General features: G+C 42.0%; 1 protein-coding gene across 5 annotated transcripts in view; it reads right to left on the bottom strand.

Moving 5' to 3' along the window:
- ATP11B (ATPase phospholipid transporting 11B (putative)) overlaps positions 1-26,211 on the bottom strand; it is a 121,400-nt gene that overhangs the window by 38,730 nt on the left and 56,459 nt on the right. For all 5 annotated transcript variants that reach the window (XM_056121109.1, XM_056121108.1, XM_056121107.1 and 2 more), the window contains exons 11-20: positions 16,769-16,919; positions 14,786-14,983; positions 13,065-13,304; positions 12,345-12,520; positions 11,495-11,563; positions 9,877-9,950; positions 9,693-9,796; positions 6,194-6,375; positions 3,065-3,268; positions 1,241-1,394 (exon numbers count right to left, since the gene is read on the bottom strand). In XM_056121109.1, the coding sequence (XP_055977084.1) occupies positions 1,241-1,394; positions 3,065-3,268; positions 6,194-6,375; positions 9,693-9,796; positions 9,877-9,950; positions 11,495-11,563; positions 12,345-12,520; positions 13,065-13,304; positions 14,786-14,983; positions 16,769-16,919 (1,552 nt within the window). The remainder of the gene's footprint in view (positions 1-1,240; positions 1,395-3,064; positions 3,269-6,193; positions 6,376-9,692; positions 9,797-9,876; positions 9,951-11,494; positions 11,564-12,344; positions 12,521-13,064; positions 13,305-14,785; positions 14,984-16,768; positions 16,920-26,211) is intronic.

Genomic DNA, 26,211 nt, shown 5'->3' with positions numbered 1-26,211 from the left:
GTGGGATGGGGGCTGGGGGGGGGGTGGGAGGGGATGCTGGGATCCGTGGTGGTGGGAAATGCGCACTGGTGGAGGGATGGGTGTTTGATCATTGTATAATTGAAACCCAAGCACAAAAATGTGTAAGTCTGCAACTGCACCTCATGATGTCTCACTATTAAAAAATAAATAAATAAATAAATAACTGATTTTATAGTATGTACTTGGGATTCATCTTTTAAGGGGTGTCTCCATTATGATTGCAGTAATACAGGGAAGGGCACTTTCCTTGCATGTTTGAGGCCTTGGATTTGATCCCTGGCACCACCAATAAAAATAAGTTAGGAATGCCTTTCGGAAATGACATAGCCAGAAGGACCTCAATATATAATGGCAGCATCCAAAGAGGACATAGCAAAAGAATGTTCTCTCTGCAGAACCTATTAACACAGCTTAAACTTGTAAAAAAAGCTTATTAACTGTATAAAATTGTACTAATTGAACTCTATCAGACAAATGTATTTTTTAAAGAAATTACTCTTCTGACACAGGAATGAATACTAGCTCTTGTAATATAATTTAAAAATTCAATCAAGGTTATATTCAATGATGTAAGTAAAAATTTAATTGGAATACCTCAGTTGCTTTTATGAAATAGAAGTTTTTGTTGTATTTGGATTCCACAGACAGAGGTATGTGAATTATAATAAAATAAGCTTTTCAAAAACTCTCTGAAGTAAAAAGAAAAAATTATCTAATTTATTAGACCTCTATGTGAAAAGGCACTAAGATGCGTACTTCATAGAATATGAAGGATATCATCTAAGACTTCAATTTCTATAGGTTTTTACTTTATCATAGCTTCATTAAATATTTCCTGCAAATTACAAGTCAACTGGCATTTCCAATTTTACTAAGTCCTATTCATCCCTTACTGGTTACTTTTAATAAGGAAAATGAACATTCAATGAGGATATAAGGAAACGGAGATCAATGAAACTACTGCAGAGAAGTTCAGTCTTCTCAAGGTTCCCTCACTATGGAAGCAACTTACTTGTGAAGCATTATAGTTCACATCTTTGCTTCAGTGAAGTCCCATCTTTGTTTTAGTAAAATCACATTCTTAAAATATGTAATATAAAAAAAAATGACTCAATAAAATTCACCTACTGCACACCACCAAACGCGACTCGGATATTAACCTTAGAAAATGCTTTCTGATTGGAATATCCTTATGAAAATTTTTCACCACCAAACATACCTTTGCTTTTTGCAGTGGTGCCATACGACAGCATAACACAGCTGAACAATTTCGGCAAACTTCCATAAAGAGTTTTTCATGCTCCCTGAGTGCAAGAGACAGGCTGGTGCCGTCCACCACCAGCCCATGCTGAATCACATGATCCTCTGTAATTCTTAAAAACGACAATAATTATATCTTCCCTGAGACACCTTGAAGTCAGACTGTTTATACTCACAAACAATAGATTCTGACTAAAACATTGTCACCTGCATGCCTTACGTTAAGGGGGAAAAAAAACAACTTTGCCATTAGGATGCACATTAACTACATTACTGAGCCTACTATTTGCCCAGTTGCTTTTCTTCACCCCCTTCTGGTGTGAGACCTTCTCACTGTAAGCAGCAGGGCCTGTTTCCATATTCTGGTGCAAGCTCCTTCCTGTTGTCCAAGGCAGCCCTGTGGTCTCACCCTCCTGGGAGTCTCCCTGTTGACTCCCCTGCCACCCCAGTTCTGCTAATTCGTGGCTCAATTTCCAAGGAGATGCCAGCCAAGCAGCTCAAGTTCATGGGAACGCTGGTCCCTGGGGCACCTTTGTGAGGCAGGCAGGTGGGCTGGGCACCACCCTGCCAAAGCCCCTGCAGCTGCAGCCACACCCCACCCCTGAAGCCCACCCAGGGCTCAATTCCACCACTTCACTAATATTCTCTGCAAAGATGCCAAACTGAATAAGTTCAGGTACCCCGGTGCCCAGGCTGAAAACTCTGGTGTTTTTTGAGTCGGGTGGGCAGCCTCCCCTCATCCCTAGTACTTCTGGAAGCCCTGGCAGTCACATCTACTTCCTGCACCCAATGCCATGTCGAGTCATTGGACCAGGAAGTAGACGTGGCTGCCAGGGCTTCCAGGGCTTCTGTGTTTAACAGAGTAATATTAAGAGTCCATTTCTCTTCTTTGGACTTGATGGATAAACACTGATCCTGAGAATCCGGGGCACATGCTGCCGGGTTCATGGAGCTGGGACACATCGCCTGCATCTCCTCTCTGGAGATTTGGACTTTCATACTTTCATACTGCAATCTGTACTGGAGCTCTCTCCACTCAGGAGAAGCTTTTGTTCTCTCTTGAGTGCTTTACACTCTCTCTCTTCTCTCTCTCTCTCTCTCTCTCTCTCTCTCTCTCTCTCTCTCTCTCTCTCTCTCTCTCTCTCCCCCCTCTCTCTCCTTTCTCAAGACTTCCAAATAAAAACTGCTTTACTTAAAAAAAAAAAAAAGAACTTGGCAAAGTATCAAATGGTAACCTGAGACCTTCAAACACCACTGAGTTCAGATGGTGTCACTGTAACTTGCTGGGCGACACCCCTGCAGTCTCCCTATGCTATGCTATTCCACTCCACAGTATAACACAGGCCTACAGGCCTTCAACAAGGACGTGCAAGTAGACCAAGGTGCCTGCAGATACCCAAAGTTAAATTTCGCTTCAAGTTCATTATCATGAATTATCATTCTCTGCACTCCTTTTTTATTAAAGAAAAAAATGTAACAATTACGGCCTGCATGATAGTGCAGTGGGTAGGGTAGTTGCTTTGCCTACGGCTGACCCAAGGTTGATGCCCATCGTCCCATAGGGTCCCCTAAGACCACTAGGAGTAGAAAGCCAGAAGTAATCTCTGAGTATCGTCAGTTGTGGCCCCCCAAAACAAGTATTTCTTATAATAAAAATAACTATAAGATATAACAATAATTGTGTGCCACAGCTATAGAAAGTAGACAGCAAGTTATCTAGTTAGCTCCTGGCCCACAGTCAGCTGCCTCCTGAACCTTACACTCTGGATAACTATAGTCTTACCTTCTGGCAAGCTGCCTCAATTGTTCAGCACATTCGCTGTCTGATTTCTGGTTAGTAAGTTCAAGGATGTTCATGGTTCTGTGAAAATGTCCACATGATAAACTCACGCTGACAGCTGTTTCGTGTTTATCTCCAGTGAGTACCCAGACTTTGATACCAGCCATTCTCAATGCTTCAATAGTTTCTCGAACTTTATCTTGTAATCTGAAAATACAAGAAACAAAATTAGTAGCAGGGGATTTTTTTTGACACTGGGGGAAAAAAAATCACACAGTAAAGAAAGGTAAATTCTAGACTCCCTGACCTAAGAATGCTATGGACTTTCTCCTATTAGGTAAGAAATGGGAATAACTAAATATGTGACCATTTGGTTTATACAAAACTGTTTTTTAGGGAGGCAATGTTAAAAGGGGGTGAGTCTTCTCCCAAATACTGCTCAGGAGAACCAGAGGCTCCTCCAGGCAATTCTTAAGCAGACTAGCAGTGAGTATCCATTTCTGTTTGAGTTTTTTTTTTTTAATAGATGCCCAGATTTCTCTTTTTAATGAGTAACAAGTAGAGACAATATAAAACTTGTAACTTTTTAAAAAAATTTATTTATTGAATCACCGTGAGAACAGTTACAAAGCTTTCAGGTTTAAGTCTCGGTCATACACTGATCAAATACCCATCCCTTCACCAGTGCATATTTTCCACCACCAAGAATCCCAATATACCCCCCACCCCATCCCTCCCCATGCCTGTGAGGCAGATGATTTCCAATTAAATCTCTCTCTACTTTGATTCCTCCGCCCCTCTCGGAGAGCCCGGCAAGCTACCGAGAGTATTCGATATGCCAGACACAGTAACAACAAAGTCTCCAATGGAGACGTTACTGGGCCCGCTCGAGCAAATCGATGATCAACGGGAGGACCTTTACTTTACTTTACTTACTTTGATTGACATTCATTATTTTGACAAAAGATGCACCACTGTTGTTTGGAATTTTCCCCCAACAATCAAACCTGCTGAAAAGGCATCGTAAAATAATTTGTTTTCTATTGCTGGTTATGAAGACCATATGATCGCGGCTGCAGGATTTTGGATTTCTGATATTTTACTAATTAAGTCTAGAGGGATTTCTGCCAAAAGTCGCGCATAGTTCCGAGATTGGTTTGTGTGCCTCTGGGGCCATGGCCGTGCCGGAGAGCCGCTCATGTGGGGCAACTTGTGGTCTCGACAGGGCAAGAAGGATGTGCCAGTTCCACCCCACCCCACCTCCCAATCCCATGAAGCTGGAGTTGCCCGCTCACTGCTGTACGAGGGCGGGGGGGGTGGGGTGAGGGGTGGGGGTGGAGGGGAGGCAGAAGAGACAGAAGACACCCTTTCCCTCGGGGTGGGGGGGGGCACAGTGCGGTAGCTTAATGCATAGTCCATTCACATTTCTGCCTAAAGCTGCTGGGTTCTGAATTAGGTTCGTGTGCCTCTGAGGTCATGGCCATGCCAGAGAGCCACTTGTGGGAGGCAACTCATTTCTGTTTGAGTTTTACGGTGTCAAGGATTACTGGGGCTACTCCGGTGCTCAGGGGTCTCCCATCAGTGCTCAGGGCTTCTAGCGATGGACCTGGTGATGTCTGGGGGACCATGTAGGGCTGGAGTCTCAACCAGAGTCAGCTGCATGCAAGACACGTGCTTTAACCCCTTTACTTTCCCTCTGACACCAACACAAAGTCTTTTAAGAGTATATCTTTAAGACTGATTTTTATAAATCCTAAAAATTTGCTTTTCATAAACTCCTACCACATTATGAAATGTCTTAAATTTCAGACTTCTACCTGCTGCTCTGCTACTCCGGGTAAGGCCACCTTCAGCGGGCCTCACCGGGACTGATCTGGACCAGGAGGCAGAGCTGGGTCTCCAGCGAGCTCCCAGCAGCCTCCATACCCGGTTTGCACCACAGAAGTGGCCCACGCCACAGCCACCGAAGCATGTAGTGTTTATGTGGCTATGTGACAGATCTACTCAACAAACTACATGCTGCTCACAGTTATGCTTCCCATCATTTGGTGAAGATGGGCAGAGAAAACAGCAAACTCAGCTTGTCTAACTACAAAGACCCAGCCCAAGCACAGCAAGGACACGAGAAAATAAAGGGGGAAAACACACAGAAAACCACCAAGCTCAGTGAATAAAAACAGTGTCACCGAAAACATGGTCAGCCGGAAATTATCACACAAACTTTCCAGTGACACTATGATGAGAATGTTCAACAAGTTCAAGGAAATTCTAGCATAGGTAATCAAAGCACAAAATGAAAAAAATAATTACAGTCAGAAATGATGGAACATGTTCGGTGATATAAAAAAAAAGTCAACGGAAGTTCTAGATAACAGAATAATAGAAGTTGAGCAAAAAAACTGAGGAGCTCCAAGATGAGGAGGAACCCACAAGGAAACAGCAGAAGGTGGAAAACAGAAAAAAACTGAACAGCATACCAGAGAACTAGGGGATGAGTGCAAGAGGAACAACAGAAGAATCATCGAAGTTCTTGAAGATTAGGAAGGCAAATGTGATGAAGAGACAAGAGTTAAAGAAATTGTCGCTAAGAATTTCCCTGAGTTGAGGAATATGAGCCTGCAGGTTCCCTGTGAAAACAGATTCCACTAGAAAAACTCCAAGACACATTACACTAAAACAGGTTAAAATCCAAAGATAGAGACAGAATACTGAAAGCAGTAAGATTAAAAAAAAAACTTACAAAGGAAAGCCCACAAGATATATAGAAGATCTGTCAAATGAAACGGGAAGTCAGAAGACTACGGAGGTATCAATACAGCACAAAGACTCAACGAAATGCACACCTCATTCAATTTGAAGGAACGATACAGAGCTTCATGGACAGGCAACAGCTTAGGAACTCACAGCCTTGAAACCATTTTTCAGGAAGCATTAAAATAGCATCTCTTCTATCTATTCTGGTATCTGGCTAGAACACAAGTTTTATATACTAACACAAAATTTGGCTCTAATTCTAAATTTATTAAGTCATAGTTTCTACACAAATAGAGTTTTTATGCTATAATTAGATATGCTGGATGAGAAACATTCTTACAAGAGAAAAAGCAATTTTCCTCTTTACCTGATACTTACCTATCTTCTACTGCAGTTGCCCCAAGTAGTATCAGGTCTTTCTCGATGAACTGGAAGACATCTGCCAATTTCTCGTCACGCTGTTGCAGAGCAGTCCTAGCTTCAAATATGAGCCTGTCGATTTCCTGATACTCTTTTGGTGTAAACTGTCGATAGGCCACACACAGAGTTCTTAACCCTTTCTGAATTAGAAAAATTAAAGACAAAAACTGGTCAAAAAAAAATTAATGGGGAAACAAGAATTCAGTGAAATGACTCCAACCTCAAAAATAAATTACAGATTATTTTATTTTTATTTAGTTAAAAAAATTTTAAGTGAAGCAAGATAATTTTTACTTAGAAAGACATAAGAGGGGGAGCTGGAGTGATACCACAGTGGGTAGGGCATTTGCCTTGCATGCGGCCTACCTAGGTTCGATTCCCAACATCCCATATGGTCCCCTGAGCACCGCCAGGAGTAATTCCTAAGTGCATGAGCCTTTAGTAATTCCTAAATGCTACACATTTTCCCCAGAAACCCCAAAACTAAATGAGTTCTAATAATAGAACTCAGAGTAACCCCTGTGCATTAATCCAGGTGTGACCCAAACAGCCAAAAAATAAATAAATAAAAAGAAAAAAAGAAAGACGTAAGAGAATACATGTTTATGAGAGAAAGTGGGCCTCTCCATAGTGGATAAAAGCAAAGAGAGAGACATGTTCAAGGGAGAACAGGGGATTAGAAGAGCGAGTCTACAGATAATTTTAAAATCACTATCATCTAGTGATAGGAAATTAATGAGCACAAATACTAGTGATGTGAGTTATGAGACATGTATTATCATAACTTTTCATTTCTGAGGTGTTCTTAAAAAATTGTTCAAAATAATTAACAATGACTTATAGGATATTAGAGTCTAGAAAGGATCATAAAGATTATCTTCTCTGGGATCTTAAAGTTAGAAAATTCTCAAATAGTACTTTAGGATGCAGCTCCAGGTTCTACTCTCTTGTTTTATCCAACTCAAATTTACCTTTAATTACAGTACTCAATTAAAAAACTATTTTGCGTCATACCCTTAATGCTCAGGGGTTACTGCTGGCTCTGCACTAAGGACTACTCCTGGTGGTACTTGGGGGACCGTATGGATGCTGGGGATTGAACCCAGGTTGGCCGTGTGCAAGGCAAATGCCCTACCCTCTGTACTGTCTCTCTGGCCCACCAATTAGTTTGAAGTAGAGGGAACCACAATTTTCTGAGGGTTTGAGGCATCAACAAGAAGTTTGTGAAGTGGCCATTATCAGACAAACAATAATTTCTACAGCCAGTGAATGATGTTTTAAGTAATTTCATTCTATCTTCACAGACGAATTGGAATTACACAAAACTTAGGAGTGTATATTTGATTATCTGAAAGCAGATATTAAATCTGAAAGAATATAAAAATTCTTTTTCCTGCTACACATTTTCCCCAGAAACCCCCAAACTAAATGAATTCTAATAATAGAACTCAGAAAGGGTAGATTGTAAAAGTAAAATGGATAATTCTATCTGAAAAAAAATTTAATTTAATATAAATCAAATATGAGGCTTTCTGCCATTAGCTTCTTATAGATAACCTCTAATCTTTTTTTTTTTCCAAAAAAAATAGGGTCAGTCACGCCAGCAAGGCTTGGGGAGGCTAGAGCTGCTCCCAGAGGAGCTCTGCCCACAAAGGGCTGCTGGTACTTAGGGTCTCCAGGGTCCCCCTCAGAGTCCAGGCTGGCTGTGCAAGGGGCCCCTGTGGCCAGGACTGCTGGTGCAGTGGGCCACCAGGCTCACATTCAGTTGTGAGGGTCAGGCTCACTAGTGCTTTGGGGGTGTGTGTGTGTGTGTGTGTGTGTGTGTGTGTGTGTTTGTGTGTGTGAGGCCAGGAACTGACCTTGGGGCTTTGCACGTGGCATGTACCTGTTCTCACCTGAGCTCACTCCCCAACCTCTCAAGCTTCAACTGCTTAAAGTTTAGACCTACTGTAACATATATTAGTGCCATATTCCTTTCAGTGGCCAAAAAGCATTTCATTCCATGGATATGAAATAACATTGTTTAATACATTTCATCAAATAGTGGGTATTTGGCTCCTTCCAGTTTTTGGCTAGTAGGCAGAATGCTTCTAAGAACATCATATCCATTCTTTTGGGTCACATCGAGCAATGCTCAGGGTGTACTCTGGCTCTGTGCTCAGGAATCATTCCTGGTGTAATGCAGGGGGATGTACGGGATGCCAGGGATTGAATCTGGGTTGGCAGTGTGCATGTCAAGTGCCCTACCCACTGTACTCTCTCTCCAGCCCTGTGTATATGTTTTTGTGCATATATATTTTCAAATCTCTTGGGCAAGTGTACTCAGGAGTTAGGCTGCTGAGTGTTACTCTATTATCCAGGAGGAACTGTCAAGTGGCTGTGCAATTTATAATCTTAATATATAAAAATTTCAGTTTCTCCACTTCTTGAGGTTCCTCTGTGTTCTATTACCACAGTTCATTCCATTTAAAATATAGAAATATAGTAATTTTAGGGGTCAAAAGTGCACTGACTATAATAGATTTAAAGAAAACACACAGTGGGGGCCAAAGTGATAGGACAGAAGGTAAAGCATTTATTTGCCTTGCATGTGGCTGGCCCGGGTTTCATCCCTGGCATCCCATATGGTCTTCCAAACACTGGCAGAAGTGATTATTTATTTATTTATTTTTTGCTTTTTTGGGTCACACCCGGCGATGCACAGGGGTTACTCCTGGCTCTGCACTCAGGAATTACTCCTGGCGGTGCTCAGGGGACCATATGGGATGCTGGGAATCAAACCCGGGTCGGCCATGTGCAAGGCAAATGCTCTAACCGCTGTGTTATCTCTCCAGCCCCCAGAAGTGATTCTTGAGTGCAGAGCCAACCTGGGTTCAATCCCCAGCATCCCATACAGTCCCCCAAGTACTGCCAGGAGTAATTCTTAGTGCAGAGCCAGCAGTAATCCCTGAGCATTGAGGGTATGATGCTCTGAATTTTTGGGTCTGAGCACCACTGGTTCTGACCCAAAAATTCAAGAGAGAGAGAGAGAGAGAGAGAGAGAGAGAGAGAGAAAGAGAGAGAGAGAGAGAGAACACATGTTTAGGTTAAGGACTGCTTGTTGGTTTCCGGACCACACTTGTGGGGCTTAGGGACAACACCTGGGCAACTGCTAGTACCAGTGTGTGTGTGGGGGGGGGAAGGGTTATCACTCCCAGTGGTATTCCGGGGAGCATGTGGTGTTGGGAATCAAACCTAGGATTTCTGCATGCAGAGCATATGCATGAGTCCTGTGAGGATCCCAAGGCCTTAAAGTAAATCTTTAGCCAAAGATTATGATGTCATATCATAATATAATAATAACAGAAACACAGAATTTTGACAGTTTTTCATAAATTTACAAAAATGAGACCCTAGATCTTTTCTTTATGTACATCTATCTTTTTGAGTTCTTTACACCGTTCAAATTTGTACTCACCAAAGCAAATTCATCTACATGACTTCTAGTTTTTTCAATTTCTCCACCTACACATTTAGGAAGAATTGATGATTCTGCTCCTTTAGTAAATAGTAACTTCTCACCTGAAAAAAAAAGTTATCTATCTCTTATCAATCTCTTAACATTAGACAATTAAAAATTCATGGGATTTTAGAGTGATTACCTGAAGGTGCCTCTACAATTACACTCATTCTCCTTCGATCTGAATCAAATTCCAGAACATGAAGCAGCTTATACCTAAGGGGGGGGAGGGGAGTGCGGGGAAGAGAAGAAAACTAAACTATTAAGTGAATATTTGAAAAGTATTAAAACAAAAGATAAAATGGTCAATTCCAAGCAAAACATTAATCTCAACTTCATTTCTAAAGATGATGGATTAGGAGTCATTAATAATACAAAACAGAAACTGAGGAACTGACATTTATCAATGTCAGTTTCTAAATGCCAAGTGCTTTCTATACCTCATGTCATCCAATATCCAAGAGAACCAAAGGACGTAGGTCTTATTTTATAGATAAAGATTATTAAACTCAAAAGATGTAAGTAATTTGCCTACAGTCAAAGAAGCTATGAGTGGAAGAACAGGGATTAGAATCCAAGTTGCCTAGCTCCCTGTTTTTCCTTGTTACAAAAGATAACTGATGATCAATCTCCCCCCAAAACCCTTCCCCTCCCATCAAACACCCCTGGGAAATTCAACACTCACTCTAACACAATCATTACGGCCATGATTTTGAACCTGTGGCAGACAGGGCATGTGTGTACGGGTGGGAAAACAGAGCACCTCTTCAGGAAGCTGAAAAAGACTCTCTACAGATGGGTCAGGTATGGTTTCCAGAGTATTCTCATTTCTGGAAAGTTTTGCACTTCTCAGAGACAAAATACTTTTGTTGATACAAGTTGATAAAATGAGAGAGGCCACCTCCCACACGAAAGGGAGTCAAAGTATGGGTTTTATATGGTTTGGGAAAATAGTTCTAAAAAGCACAACTGGAGCTGAGATGTGACTAGAAGTAATTAAGCCACAATAGGCAAGAATAAGATTGATTACATAGTACAAACATTGGTAATAGGCAGCTATTCCTTAGTATTTAAAAGATAAATTCACAGGTAATACAAATTTTTCTTGGGTTGGAGAGAGGGAACAAGGGCCCCGGCTCTAGCCCCACTTTTTTTTTTCTTTTTTTAGTTTTTATTTAATAAAATTTATTTATTTCATTAGCCCAGTAAAATGTAGCAATTAGAATATAAGCAAATTCAAGAACCACTAAGACGAAACACAGATGAAAGATTCAGACCTGACTATTCCTATTCCTATAAAGAGACACAGTGTGATACTAACATCACCCTAGAGCAGGGGTCTGGAACATTTCTGGAAAGAGACCACTGAGTAAATAATTTAGGCCAAGCAAGCCATATATGGTCTCTATTGCAGATTCCTTTTTTTTGGCTTTTTGGGTCACACCTAGCAATGCTCAGGGGTTATTCCTGGCTCTGTACTCAGGAATTGCTCCTGGAAGTGCTGGGGGGGTGGGGGGGGGGAACCATATGGGATGCCGGGGATCGAACCTGGGTTGGCCGCATGCATGTACTATTGCTCCAGCCCCTGCAGATTCCATTTTCTTTAAAAAAAAAAAAAAACTCTTTAAAAATAGAGCTTGCAGAGTGTACAAAAATGTCTATAGCCCAGACACGGTTTGTGGGCCAGAATTTACCAATTCCTGTTCTGTACTACCTAGTCACATATAATAGAAAATAACAATACAAGGGGGAAAAATTACCGTTCTAGTCTTCCAAGTATTTTAACTTCCATAGTTTCTTCAGAGTTGCCAACAAATACAATACCAATTCTAGGGATTAAAAGGAGAAAGTAATTTAAGAAACAGTAGCTCACATCTCACAGTATATTGTTATACTTAATATGCACAAAAACAGTTAAAATACAATTTTGAGAGGCATGTTAAAGGTTTTTCTTTGCATATTGCATAACTTGCTTGTTTGTCTGCTTTTGGGCCATGCCCAGCTGTGTTCAGGTCTTACTCCTGGCTCTAAGCTCGGAGATCAGGGGTTAGTCCTGGCAGTGTTCCAGGTTTGTCATACGCAAGGCAAGTGCCTTATATCTATGGTCTCTCAGACTAAATTTTTAAGAACTTAGAGGATCAGAGTCAAGCCATAATAATACACTATTATTTCCTATAACTTGTGCTACTCTTATTTCATAGTAATAAGATTTGTGCAAAAGATCAATCTTTTCAAAATATGAACATTTATGCCTTACATGCAACATGCATTTATGCAAGTACATGCAATAATTTTTCTTCACAACAAAATTGAAGGTTTATTTAAAACATCACTTAAAATTTAAAATACACTTCTATCTCTAGGCGTTTATAAATTTAGCATGACAAGTTAAAATGCTAATTTTCTGGTATTTTCTCATATTTTGTTTTTCTGAAGAGTGTGTGTGTGTGTGTGTGCGTGCGCGTGCGCATGCATAACAAAAGAGTTTTCTTTAAGAGAAATATGAGGTGGGCAGAGAGAGGAAGAGGAAGAGTACACATCTCAGGTTGATATGTGGTGTCTCCCAAGATGGAGAATGCATGTGGAGGCTTAAAAATGAGACTCAATTACCTTGCGGCAGCTTCCACTAGAGCCTTTTCATCTGGGGAGGAAGCATAGTACTCGAGCTGGGTGGGCGCAAGATTGGACTGCCAGGGCCCATCACCAATGCCATCCATCTGAACATTACTGATCTGGACCGTGTGACAGAGACTGACTGCTTTAAAGAAGAGGTCATGTTCTTTAATCTGTAGGAACAGAATATTCATGATAAAAATAGCATTCCCAAGTAACAGGAAGCAAATAATTGTTAAAATGTCAGTGACTAATGTTACTGATCTGGTCACCGAAGAACTGGAGCAGGAATGCTACCATCCAGAATTGCCTGAATGCAGCTGGTGACTTCAGATTTCAAAGGCTAAAATGCCACATTTGCTTATGGCCTTCCACCATGAGTGTTTTTTTTAAGAGCCATAACTGAATTGCAAGTAAAGGGGAAACCTTTTTGACATCTCAGAAAGAAGAAACTTCAAGTTCTATTTCTCAGCAAAATCTTTAATTCAGAGGCAGTAAGGGCTTCCTTACTTCCTTTAATTAACAGAAAACGAAGGCAAACACATCTTAATTGGCAAATTATACTGGGTTCTTGAGTTCCCATTCAATGAATCACAGGATATATGTTTCAAACATATACTCCTCACCCTAAGAACATTTAACTTTTCTTCTATAATGCACCGATTGTGAAAGAGAACTACTTCTAATGAAACACCTATTGATTTAAAAATCACTTACTATTTCAGTTTCATTTTCAGGACTGGTTCTAAAAGAGGAACTAGTCGTAAGGTGGGATAAGTTGTTAAGGTGGGATAAACTACTGAGATACAAGTTTCCATCGGAGGAGTCTGGAGTGGGTCCTTCAGGAACAAGTCTACCATTGATTTCTTGATATTTCATGCCACTGATTGAACACTCCCGAAACTGCATTTCATTTTCTGTCAGCGTACCAGTTTTGTCTGTAAACACATACTCCACCTACAGAGAGGGAAAACAACAATATAGCAAACCTCTGAGTACATGGTCCCATGTTAAAAAAACAAATTCTTCTCCCCCCACCTCACAAAATCAAGAAACCCGTGCTCAGAGATCGGTACTGGCAGGATTTAGGGGACTGGACGTGGTGCCAGGGATCAAACCCGGGCCCATCACATGTAAATCCAGTGTCTAACCTGCTCTACTATGTCTTCAACCCATAAAACATTTTACTTGGAACAATTCTTTTTCCTGAACTAATGTTTTATATATATTTTAAAGCCTTCTAAATGTCATTAAAAATAAAGGTCAAATTGTGGCTTAAAAAAGATAGGTTGAGGGAACAGAGACATAGGACAATGGGCAGGGTGCTTGTCATGCCTGGAGCCGACCCAGGTTCAATCCTGTCACCTCACATGGTTCTCCAAGCACCACCAAGGGTGAGCCCTGGGCCGTGAACACTGCTGATGTGGCCCCCAGACCAAAATAAATAGTATATAAATAAAAATTAAAATGATAAGTTGAGGGGTTGAAAAGATAGCATGGGAGGGGGGTAGGTACTTTTCTTGCATGTGCCTGACCCAGTTTGATCTCCAGCACTACAGATAGTCCCCCAAGCACCGTCAGGAATGAGCCCTGAGCACAGAGCCAGGCAGACACCCTGAGCAATGGCAGGAATGGCCATCCCCAGTGAAAAATAAAAACGAACAAATACACAAAAATGGTAGGTTGAACAAATGAAACCATCTCTGATTCCGTTGAAACTTTGCCAAAATGAGTGTAATAAGCAGTATAAAAATATACTTTAAATCTCACAGTAAATAATGTCTATAATTCAAGAAAGAATTATATATAGAAGTGAAATACTTAGTAATGGAAGAGATGTTATCTACACTTAAAAATTAAAAAAATTAAAAAGAAGAGTCATGTGTGGAGCAAAGTAGGACTACTCTTTGGTACAAACCTTGTAATATTTTGTTTTATTACTCTTTATGCATGTATGATTTGGGTCAAAATTTTAAAATTAGAGAATCAAAAGAACCTCTTTTTTGTTTTTGGATGAGAACCAAATTTACTTTTAAAAAATTACATTTCATTAAAACATTTACAGATGTGCATCATTAAAAATCTGCATATATTCTTTCTGAGTACTTTATCTTTGATACCAATCCTTTATCATATGTGTAGTATGCAAATATTTTCTTCAATTCAGCTAGGTGTCTTTTAATTTAAGCATTTGGCTTGTTTATTTTTGGTTCTGTTGTCTCTGCCAAAGCATCACATTACTGAAGACCCGTTTTAAGTCCAAATCATGGAGCATTCTGCCTATATTTTCCTAAGTGTACTTTATAGATTCCAGTTAATCCACTTTGAATTGACTTTTGTGTAAGGTGTGAGATACGGACCCAGCTTTACTTTTTTATAAGTTTATCCAGTTTTCCCTGCATCATTCTTGAAGAGGTTGTAAAAGAACCATTTTTTACCTGTCCAAGCTCCTCATTCAGATCAGAAGTATTGACTTGAGCTTTCTGATCTGTTTCTTCATGATAGAGATCAAGATCCCAGCCAATAAAAAATGATCCTAAAAATTTTTGCATTTCGACTGTCACATATAATGAAATTGGGATGATGAAATTGTAGAGGACCAAAAAAGCAAGGAAATCTGAAATGAATCTCAGAATCTAAGGGGGAAAAAAAACAATTGTTTGATATAAACGTGAGAATTTCTCTGGTATAACTGAAGTAAATTAGCAAAGAAGTCATATCTAAACGGAACATCAACTATCCACTGCGTAGAATAGTCTTACAAGTTAAAAATTCATTATGGGATTATCTTTTTAACATGCTATTTTCTTTGCTTAATTTATTATTTATTAGAATCTGAACAAAGTGAAAGAAAAGGTGGAAATTCAAATTATTTATTGTGTTGCTTTTCAGAAGCTACCCAAAAGCCTGGTGTAACTGAAACTACTACTGGCCAAACTGTAATTATAATCTCTTGGGTATACTTACCATTCTACCCTTACTCTTCAAAAATCACAGCTAACTGAAAATACAGTAATTTTTAAAAATTATGGAGTGACTACTAAGCTAGCACTGCCAGAAATTAAACGCTTAATTACAGCTTACATAAAACAGTCTACATTTAAATAGCCAAGAAGTACCATAGTCAGTAGCACTGTCCTCCCGTTGTTCAACGATTTGCTCGAGCGGGCCCAGTAACATCTCCATTGTGAGACTTGTTGTTACTGCGTTTGGCATATTGAATACTTCATGGGTAGCTTGCCAGGCTTCGCTGTGTGGGCGAGATACCCTCGGCAGCTTGCCAGGTTCTCCAAGAGGGGCAGAGGAATTGAACCTGGCCCGGCCGGCCCGGCTGGCCCAAGGCAAACACCCTACTGCTGGGCTATCGCTCCTAAAGAAGTAACATATATTCTGTGAAAGGTAAAATACGTAACTAATGAATGATACTAAAAATATGCTTCTTCTTTTTCCTTCCTTGTCTTTTGGGGCCACACTCAGTGGTGTTGTGAGCTTACTCCTGGCACTGTGCTCAGGAATCATTTCTGGTAGCAGCTGGGGGCCACATGGGATGCTTGGATGCAAGACAAGCACCCTCCCCACTGTACTATCCCTCCAGTCCCAATACATTTGTTCTTTGTGATCTTCAGTCTCAAGTTTGTCTTCTAATATTTATATATATATTTATAATTCTTACTGTTTATATCTATTTAATTTTTTAACTGGGGCATCAGTTTATATTATCATTGAAGTCATTATTTTATTAGAGCAAAGCAATCCAGTATTTAAACCTAAAATGAAATTTGGAGAATGATTTTTTGAGGGGAGCAGGGGGCACACACATCAGTGCTTAGGGCTTACTCCCGGCTCTGTTTTCAAGGGTCCCTCCTGATAGCGCTCAGGGGACCATATGTGGTGCCAAGGATTAAAGTCAGGTCAGTTATGTGCAAGGCATGTACTCTACCTGCTGTTCTACCCGAGAGATTAAGTCCAACTACAGCTGCTAATTAATTAGGTTCTCTAGGCAGTCCTATACTTGATCAGTTTAAAAATATCAATGCTATTAGACTGACAATACGACTCCTAAATTTTTCCAAGAGCAATAAAAAAAAATCCAACTTACTCTTACAATTCACTTAGAACAGAATAAAACACAAAATTTGTACTACTAAAGTATTAGAATGTCAACACAGATATTTCAGATTTCATGATAATCTCCTGACTTTCCAAGTCATGACACAGGGAATAAAATTAATCCTTAAAACGCAAGCACATCCTAGTACAAACATGCTCATAATTTGCAGTGAATGTCCTTTGTCACCCCTTTAGCACTAATGGTCTTGAGAGCGCACAGTGGTGACTCCTTTAGAAAGCCACTATCAGAAGGTTCGCTGTGCCAAGGGACAAAGGTCTGTTACAGCAGAGCCAAGAGCACCATAAAATACCTTACTACTATTTCTCTGATGTTCTGTTTTTTCGTTATACCAAGGTTCATCCCATTTTTCTTCAGCTTGCCACGTGTATTTTAAGATAGTACTGATGATGGCTTCAGATATAAGAATTATTAGGTAAATTATTAAAAAGGTATTCATTGACCTGAAATAAGAGAAAAAGAAGCATAAGGTACATCAAATTTTTCTCTCTCCAATGATCTGCTTAGAAATTATACTTATTCTAAGATATTAGAGCAGAAAAGATACTGTTCTCCCTTTGGCAGCTGATGTACAGAAGTACATAGATATTAAAGCCACCATTTAAAGGAAAATCTTTTTTTTCAAGGAGTGACCACTCAACAGAATCCATTTACTAGCAATAAATAATCAAAGTGTTTGAGTATAAGCCTACTTGCCATAGTTACTATTTAAATACTTACAGTAGAAAATTTTGCCAGGTATTTTTTGCCATATTATTCTAGTATTTTTTATATTATCCTCTTACGTCTATACAAAAACAAGCAATTTTATAGCATTAAGATGTTATAAAAATTTTTTGGTCAATTTTGAAGAAAATTTTGTCATTTTGACTAGTCTAATCTTTACAAAAATCTTGTAAGGAAGAAATTATTGTATTTTGGGGGGTGTGTTTTACTTTGCGGGCGATACTTGACACTGCTCAGAGACTATCCTTGGCTCTGTGCTCAGAAGGGACCCCTGGTGGTACTCTGTTGACAATTTGTGGTACCTGGGACACAGCTAAGGGATGCTTTACTTCTTGTACTACTGCCTCAGCATACACATTTTCAGTGATGAAGACCAAAATCCAAACTCTTCCTGTCAATTTCCCCAAATCACACAAGTGGGAAACTAAATTAAGAATGTCTCTTCACCTGGCAAATTTCATGTTACAGTATCTCATTCTAAAGTGTAGTGTCACACCTTTGATTTTTTTCCATCAGCTTTGTGTGTACTTCTCAGCGTAGATTCTGTGTATATTTTGTTAGATCTATTTCTAGGTATTTCCTCTTCAGGGGATGGATCAAAATCATACTTCATTTTTTAGTTTGAATTTTTTGAAATCAAGTTTTACTAAGGTATGACAGCTTACAGTAGAACCGATATTACACTTTGATATTTGCAGATCTGCTGCCCTATGCACACCACACTGTCAGAACCTTTAGCCCCCGGTGGCATCTGTTTTCTTCTCCCCTTTGTCTCTGCAGTTCACAGTTCTATTAACTGTATCTCTGAATTTGCTTCCACGAGGATTTCTCTCTCTTTCACTTTGCCCTCGGAGTATTAGCACGACCATCCAGCACGTGTCTTTTTCTTTCTAACCCAGTTCACGTAGCATTGACAGTCTCCACCTCTGTCCAAGTTGGGGCAAACTGCAAGACTCCATCTTTTCTCAGAACTGAGTCCAATACACATACATGCCATGATTTTTTTGTTCATTCATCTGTTGCTGGACTAGTAAAATTAATCTTGCAACAAACCTATTGTGCATATGTCTTTGTTTTTTTGAGGGTAGATGAGTAAGAGTGGAATCTCTGCATTACAAGACAGGTACTTTGCAAATATTTTCTCCCAGTCTGTGGCTGGTCTTCTCATTTTCTTAACAGTGTCTTTCGGAATGGAGAAGCCCATCATTTTCACTAAGTTTGACCATTTTTGGTTTTGCCCTTTGTTCCTTTCTATAGAGTGAAGAATCCCTTCCACCCCACCCGCTCTTCTTCCCCCCACCCCTAATTTACTGTTGTTGTTAATGCTCAAATGCTCCTATTTATATAGCTCAGGAAGGCAAAACTTAGATGAGGACTTCATTTTTTTCTTATGCAAACATAGGGTTTCAAGTTTCCCTTTGTTAGTTTTGTAAATTTAGTTAGATTTGATTGAACTACCACTTTGGCTTTTATTTCCTCAAGTTTTATAAGTTTTTATATTGTTTGAAGAATTTTAAAAAATTTGGTTTTGGGGCCACACCTAGTAGTGCTCAGGGCTTACTCTTGGCTCTGAGCTCAGAAATTACTCCTGTCAATGCTAGGGAGATCATATGGTACCGGGGGATCAAACCCGGGTTGGCCATGCACACGGCAAGCACCCAATCCACTCACTTCTACTATCACTCCAGCCTTATTTTTTTTTTCTTTTTGGGTCACACCTGGCGATGCACAGGGGTTACTCCTGGCTCTGCACTCAGGAGTTAGTCCTGGCGGTGCTCTGGGGACCATATGGGATGCTAGGAATTGAACCCGAGTCGACCGAATGCAAGGCAAAAGCCCTGCTCACTGTGCTATTGCTCCAGCCCCATTTTTATTCTGCTCCTTTGGATCTACCTTTTTTTTTCGGGGGGGGGGGGGGGCAGAGGAGTGGATGTTGGATAACACTGGATTGTCCTTGTTCCTCTGCAGGGAGCTTAGGTTTGTTGAGTTACTCCCATAACAGTGCTCCTGAAGTACACCCAATTCCATCAAGCACTAATAATCCTATATTGCTTCTCTCTTTCCTTTATGTCACGTGCATGGTTTAGCAATGTCCATTTTGTATAGACACAGGAAGACAGTCCATGCTGTGTTTTGTAATCTGTGGGAGTTAATTGAGTCCAAAATAATACTCACTCCCAGGCATCTGTATTTACTTGACTTAAGCCTCAGTTGCCCTTAGTTTCTAGCACTCCAAAAGCAGGGACCCGTCAAAGGGACTGGATGGACCCAGGGCAAGCTGTAAGCTACCTTGGCATTGAAAGGGGACAAGCTATGCACCATTAAGTATAAGTTACGAGCATGGATATGAGACAAGCCCTGTGATGACCCACAAAGAAGTAACTGAATAAGGACCTTGCTGGGGTTAGGAAAGACTAACCTGGCCTGAGAACTATAGTCTGGGATATATAGCGAGATGTCCCCAGGAAGAGCCAATCTTTAAGCTTAATAAATCTCAGCCATGCTGAGACCACTCTCCACACGTTTGTACAAGCCTCATGCATAAAGGAACTGGCAGAGGAACCCAGGCATGTGGGTCCCGGGGCTGAGATTTCCAAGCCTACTCAGATTGGGACTGGGCCTTCTCCACCCAGATCCATCTTCCAGTAGGTAGGTGTCACGCCCACCAGCTGCCGCCAGTGCCAGGTTGGTCCCATCAATGAACAAGACGAAGAGACTATAAAACCCAGCTCCCGGAAGCACGCGGCCGCAAATGCGGCCGGACAACATCTTATTATTTCTTTTCTTTTTTTTTTTTTTTGGAGAACCTGGCAGGCTAAAGAAAGTATCCTGCCCGCACGTAGATTCTGGCAAACTTCCCATGTCGTACTCAATATACCAAAACCCAGTAACAATGATGGGTCTCATTCTCCTAACCCTGAAAGAGTATTGAATATGGCTCTTTTTAAATCTCAGGGCTAGGAAGAAGGAGATGTTACCGGTGCCTGCTCGAGGCAATCAATGAACAACAGGATGATCGTGATTGTGATTGAATAAATCTCTTACTGTGTTCATACAAAATGACTAGAAATGTTAGCATCGTAGCCCTGTCCTCCTGTTGTTTTTTGATTTGCTTGAGTGGGAACCAGTAACGTTTCCGTTGTAAGACTTGTTGTTACTGTTTTTGGCATATTGAATATGCCATGGCAGCTTGCCAGGTTCTGCCGTGAGGGTAGGATGCTCTTGGTAGCTTGCCAGGCTCTTTGAGAGGGGCGGAGGAATTGAACCTGGGTTGGCTGCATGCAAGGCAAACGTCCTACCCGCTGTGTTATTACTCCAGCCCAGAAATGTTATAAGAAGTAAATCATTATAATTGTTTAAATGAATTACTAGCTGAGGAAAGGAGAAAGTAACACACCCTGGATGGAATCCCGCCCTTGAGAGGATCTCCTAGTAATCTGGAGTGCTGAACCCTCAGATAAGATTTTTGTCCTTAAATAAGCTCCTCACTCAAAGGAGTGGCTTTACATCCATTTGTTGTTATGATAATGTTCAACCCCACCTATGTGTAGCCCCACCCTTTAAGACTTCTATATAGCTATGCTGCAAAGGGTAAGAGAGGGACTAGACTAGGACTATGACTAGGATTAAGCTAATTCGCCAGCGTGGTTTGGCGCATGCCTCAGGCAACCGCAAGCTAATGTCTGAGCTCCCAAAGCAGTGCAGAGATGCGATCAAGGAAGACCTCAAAGAGAGAAGAGCAGAAGTACTGATAGATGCGGCAGAAGCCGGGAAAAGTATTCGTTACGCCCGCCTGTCCTTCGCCAACTACAAGACCAAGATGACTGCCCTCCGACGTCCTGATGGATCCATCACATCCTCCAGAATGGCAATGGAGAAGATTATCCATGACTTCTACTCAAATCTCTTCGATAGCCATGTCCACTTGCCGACATACCAAATTCCACAGGATGGATATGTCGTTCCCAAAATTCTCCCTTCCGAAATCCGACACGCCATTTCATCGGTAAAGAAACAAACAGCACCCGGCCCAGACAAGGTCAGACCTGAACACCTGAAGAACCTGCCGTCAGTACTCATCAATACACTGGCTCGGCTCTTCACTCGCTACCTGTCTGAATGCAAGGTTCCGTCCCAATGGAAAACCAGCAGGACCGTACTACTGTTCAAGAAGGGAGACATCCATGACATTGGCAACTATCCTATTGTCTGTCATCTACAAGTTGTTCACTCGAGTCATCCTAAATAGGATTGGCAGAACACTAGATGAAGGACAACCATGCGAGCAAGCCAGGTTCCGCAAAGGATTCAGCACCATCGACCATATCCACACGAAACACCAAGCTCATTGAGGTTTCTCGGGAGTTCAAGATGCCGCTGTTTAACGTTCATTGATTTAAAGAAGGCCTTTGATTCTGTTGAGACGGAAGCGGTCATTGAAGCCCTAGCCAATCAGGGCATTCAAGCCCAATACATCAGGATCCTCCGTGAGCTGTATTGCGGATTCACTACCAGGATCTCACCATTCTACAAAGAAGTGATCATTGATGTCAAGAGAAGGGTGCGGCAGGGTGATACCATTTCACCGAAACTCTTCAGTGCCACCCTCGAGAACATCATGAGACGACTGGAATGGGAAGGAATGGGAGTGAAGATAGATGGTCGGCAACTACACCACCTCCGCTTTGCTGATGACATTGTTTTAGTAACACCAAACATCAGCCAAGCGGCACAAATGCTGGCCGACTTTGACCGTGAGTGTGGAAAGGTAGGACTACAGCTGAATCTTACGAAGACAATGTTTATGAGAAACAGCCTCGTTCCTGACGCCCCATTCACTCTCAACGGAACGACCATCTCTGAATGCAACAGCTATGTGTACCTAGGTCAAGAAGTCAACATGACAAATGACCTGGCACCTGAGCTGCACAGGAGGAAGAGAGCGGCTTGGAATGCCTTCAAGAACGTCGAAGAAATAGCTAAGAGGATGAAGAACTTCCGGCTCCGGGCACATCTCTTTGATTCCACTGTTCTTCCTGCATTAACATATGCCTCAGAGACCTGGGCCCTACGCAAACAAGATGAGAACGCTATTCAGGTCTCCCAAAGAAGAATAGAAAGAGCTATGCTTGGAATATCACGTTTCACTCAAATGAGAGAAAGAATCCGGAGTTCTGACATCCATCGACGATCAAGAATCAGGGACGCTGTCTCATTTGCCAAGGTGTCGAAAATCAGATGGGCTGGTCACGTAATGAGATTTAGACGACCGCTGGACTAGAGCTGTTACCGACTGGATTCCACGGGATGTCAAAAGACCGTGTGGCCGCCCACCTTCCAGATTGTCAGACTTCTTCATCAAGATCATGAACGATCGGTTTGAGGCCCTTCATGTTCCCGGAGCGAACAGATGCCATTGGGCTACACTAGCACGCGACAGGGACAAATGGAGACGTTACTGGCGCCCGCTCGAGCAAATCGAAGACTAACGGGAAGTTAAGTGATTAAGTGATTAAGTGAAGAAAGATAAGGACTGAAAGTCAAGGACTTTGAGTTCTGCTAGAGTAGATCATGGAACTATGATGACTGGGACTACAACCAAAACTACGACTACGATTGTGCTGTAAGGGGAGAGATCAAACTATGCTGGGGAGGAGAGAGTAATAAACTGACCATCAACCAGACTGTGGCCCTGTTTCTTCGTTCCCCCAGTCCTTCATCTGTTGCTGGTTCTCAGCCATCAAATGCTCAAGTTCTGTGCCCCCCAAGCTTCCTTTTGAAACTCACAGATGGGGATGGGGCAAGATTAGACAATCTAGGTCACTTAGTATTATTCCACAGGGCTATGAAATTTTTCATGTTTCTTCATTCTTTGCTCTTTCTATTCTTCAAACTCCAGCATTTCTATATTGCTCTTTCAAGTTCAGTAACATTTTTTTCCCCTCATTCTGATGCTGAGCTCATCTGATGACATTCACATTTCATTAACTGTCTTTCACAACTATTTCTATTGAGTTCTTTTTTTAAAGTTTCCATTTATCTGCTGTGATTTCCATAAGTTCATTCACAATTTCCTTTAGATCTTTAAAAGATACTTAAAATATCTGCTTTGAAGTGCTTGCTTCCTAATCACAAGATCCAAATCATTTATGGAGATAGTTTCTGTTGAGTGCCTTCATATATTTCTTATATGTCTGACTATTATTGTCATCCATTATTATCATTTGGTTTGGGGGCCACAGGTGCTCAGGACTTACTCTTGGCTCTACACTCAGGGATCACTCCTGTGTGGTGCTCCGGGGACCATATGGAGTTGTGGAGATTGCACCAGGGCTGGCCTCATACAAGGCAAAGGCCTTACCTGCTGTAATATCACTCCAGCCCTTTGTGACTGCTTATTTTCTATTATACATTGAATTTTTATATAACTAGTTCAAGAGACTCTGTACTCTTTTCTGTTTCTTGGTAGAACACTGATTTTAATTCTAGCAGACGTTGGTCTAGGTTCACATGCCATGTTTTGTCTCCAAAAGCAAAAATTATTTAGCTATTTTAAATTCTTCCTCTGTACCCATACCCCCCAACCCCATGCCCTTTCCTTAGTTATGATAATCTGGGGATCCCACACCGGCTCATGGTGCTTGCAAACTTCAGTTGTGGAGCTGCAGTGCTCACACACTCTGCTGAGATGCTCCCTGGAGGTTGTACATTTTAGCTGCAGCATACACACGCTAAGTTGTGCTACTTAGTGTGGCGATCAGACAATATGCTGTGGCACCAGGGATCACAGCAGCATGGCTCAGCCTGCATTCAGCAATGAGGCAATCTGTGGCCTCATGCCTACAAGGCGGGAGCTTGAGCCCCCAGTCCCATCCCTGGGTCCCTCTGTCAGCTGCCCAGCTTAAGTTTACTGTGATTCCAGAAAGATCTTCTAGCACACTTATCATTCTAACCACCACAAATTCGCCACTAACTGACATGCAGGCTGTGTACTTCGGTCCTTTCTGTGGCTCCCTTCTTATATAGTTTCTCCCTAAATTTCTAGATGTTCTTCCCACAGTAAACCAGGACTTCTGGCACCTTAAGGCATTAAACTCAAGTTCCTGGGTTCCCTAGACTACACAAGTTGGGAAATGAACTAAAAAAAAAAAAATACATGCACCCTCAAATCTTTCCCCTGAATGCTGCCATTTTCGTTTAGATTAGTTTTTGTAACTTTGTTTTTGGGAGTTGCACCCCTCTGTGCTGAGGGCTTTTTTCTGGCTCTGTGCTCAAGGATCACTCCCGGTGGAATTCCTGTGAAATCATAATTGGTGCTGGGGACCAAATCGGGCTAGTCTCAACGCAAGGCAAGCACATTAACCTTCATACTATCTTTACTAGCTCTTGGACCCTTCTGCTGCCATTTTAATTGCTTTCTGAGGGGTGGGGGTGGTTTTGGGGTCACATCCAGCAATGCTCAGGAGTTATTCCTGGCTCAGAAATTACACCTGGTGGTGCCTGGTGGACCAGATGGGATGCCGGGGATCGAACCCAGGTCATTATTGTGCAAGGCGAGCTCCCTATCTGCAATACTATTGCTCTGGCCCCAGATGTGGCCATTTTCAAGGAGTATTGGCCAGTTTCCATCTGCTCTCAGTCACTCTCCAGTGCATTGAAATAGTTCTTAAAAATTTTTTTTGTTTGGATATAATAATTACCACACCATATTTGATAGGGTTCAGACAATAGGCAACAAAATCATAGAGAAAAATATATTTATATATGCCTCTTGGAGAGCCTCGCAAGCTACCAAGAGTATCCCGCCCACATGGGCAGAACCTGGCAAGCTCCCTGTGGCATATTTGATATGCCCAAAACAGTAACGATAAAAAGTCTCATTCCCCTGACCCTGAAAGAGCCTCCAATCACTGGGAAAGACAAGTAAGGAAAGGCTGTTAAAATCTCAGGCTGGCGGGGGTATGGTGCCGCCAGCAGGTCAATCTGTACCTGTGAGGCGAGTGCATCAGCAGCCTCATGGCGCCTTCAGACTTCCAGATACCCCAAAATTGCTGCTGTGCCTTTGGCCAGACCCCAAAAACTTGGGGCAAAGTTTACCAAGAAAGTAAACGACCAAAAGTTAGGTATGTGGAAAACACACCCACAAACCACCTCCGGCTCAGCTATATAATTGGAGGCAAGGCCTCTTTGGTTCCTGATTGAACTGCTTAATGGACATGATCCCAGAGACTCAGAAACGAATCTCAGAACCCAGTGGCTTTAGGTAGAAATGCGTCTGGTCTCTGCAGTAGGCTACCGGTGCTGGGCCAACCCAGGTGAGAATAGGTTTCGTGCCTTGGCCTACTCCCCTTGGTGGCCCAGTGGCCGCCATCCGTCTGAGGCCACTGGTTAGTCACATTTGGGCCCCCAGTGACGAGACACACAGGGCCTCACGGGATGAGGGTGGAGCCGGGCTTGTCCTCCCCACCCCAACGAGACCCCAAGTCATCACCCACGAATGGCCTCTCTGGCTCCTGATCAAGCTGCTTAACGGCCATGATCCCAGAGACTCAGAAATAAATCTCAAAACCCAGTGGCGTTTGGCAGAAATGCATCTGGACTCCACGTACGTTACTGTCGCTGGGCCACCCCAGGGAGGAAAGGGTGTTGTCCCTCCGCCTGCTCCCTCTTGGCGACTTGGTGGCTGTCATCCTCCAGAGGCCATTGGACAGTCAGGCTTGGGCCTGCAGTGACGAAACTTGTTGGGTCTCACGGGATTGGGGGTGGAGGTGGAGCTGGGCCTGTCCTCCCCACCCTAACGAGACCCCAAGTCATCGCCCACAAACGGCCTCTCTGGCTCCTCATCAAGCTGCTCAACGGCCTTGATCCTAGAGACTCAGAAACAGATCTTGAAACCCAGCGGCTTTTGTCAGAAATGTGTCCGGACCCTGTAGTAGGTTACTGTTACCGGGTCACCCCAGGGGGGAATGGTTGCTGTCCCCCCGCCTGCTCCCTCTTGGCGACTTGGTG

This window comes from Sorex fumeus, unplaced genomic scaffold (genome assembly GCF_029834395.1).
Source record: "Sorex fumeus unplaced genomic scaffold, SorFum_2.1 ptg000044l, whole genome shotgun sequence".
NCBI lineage: Eukaryota > Metazoa > Chordata > Mammalia > Eulipotyphla > Soricidae > Sorex > Sorex fumeus.
This window is presented reverse-complemented; position numbering and strand designations above follow the sequence as displayed.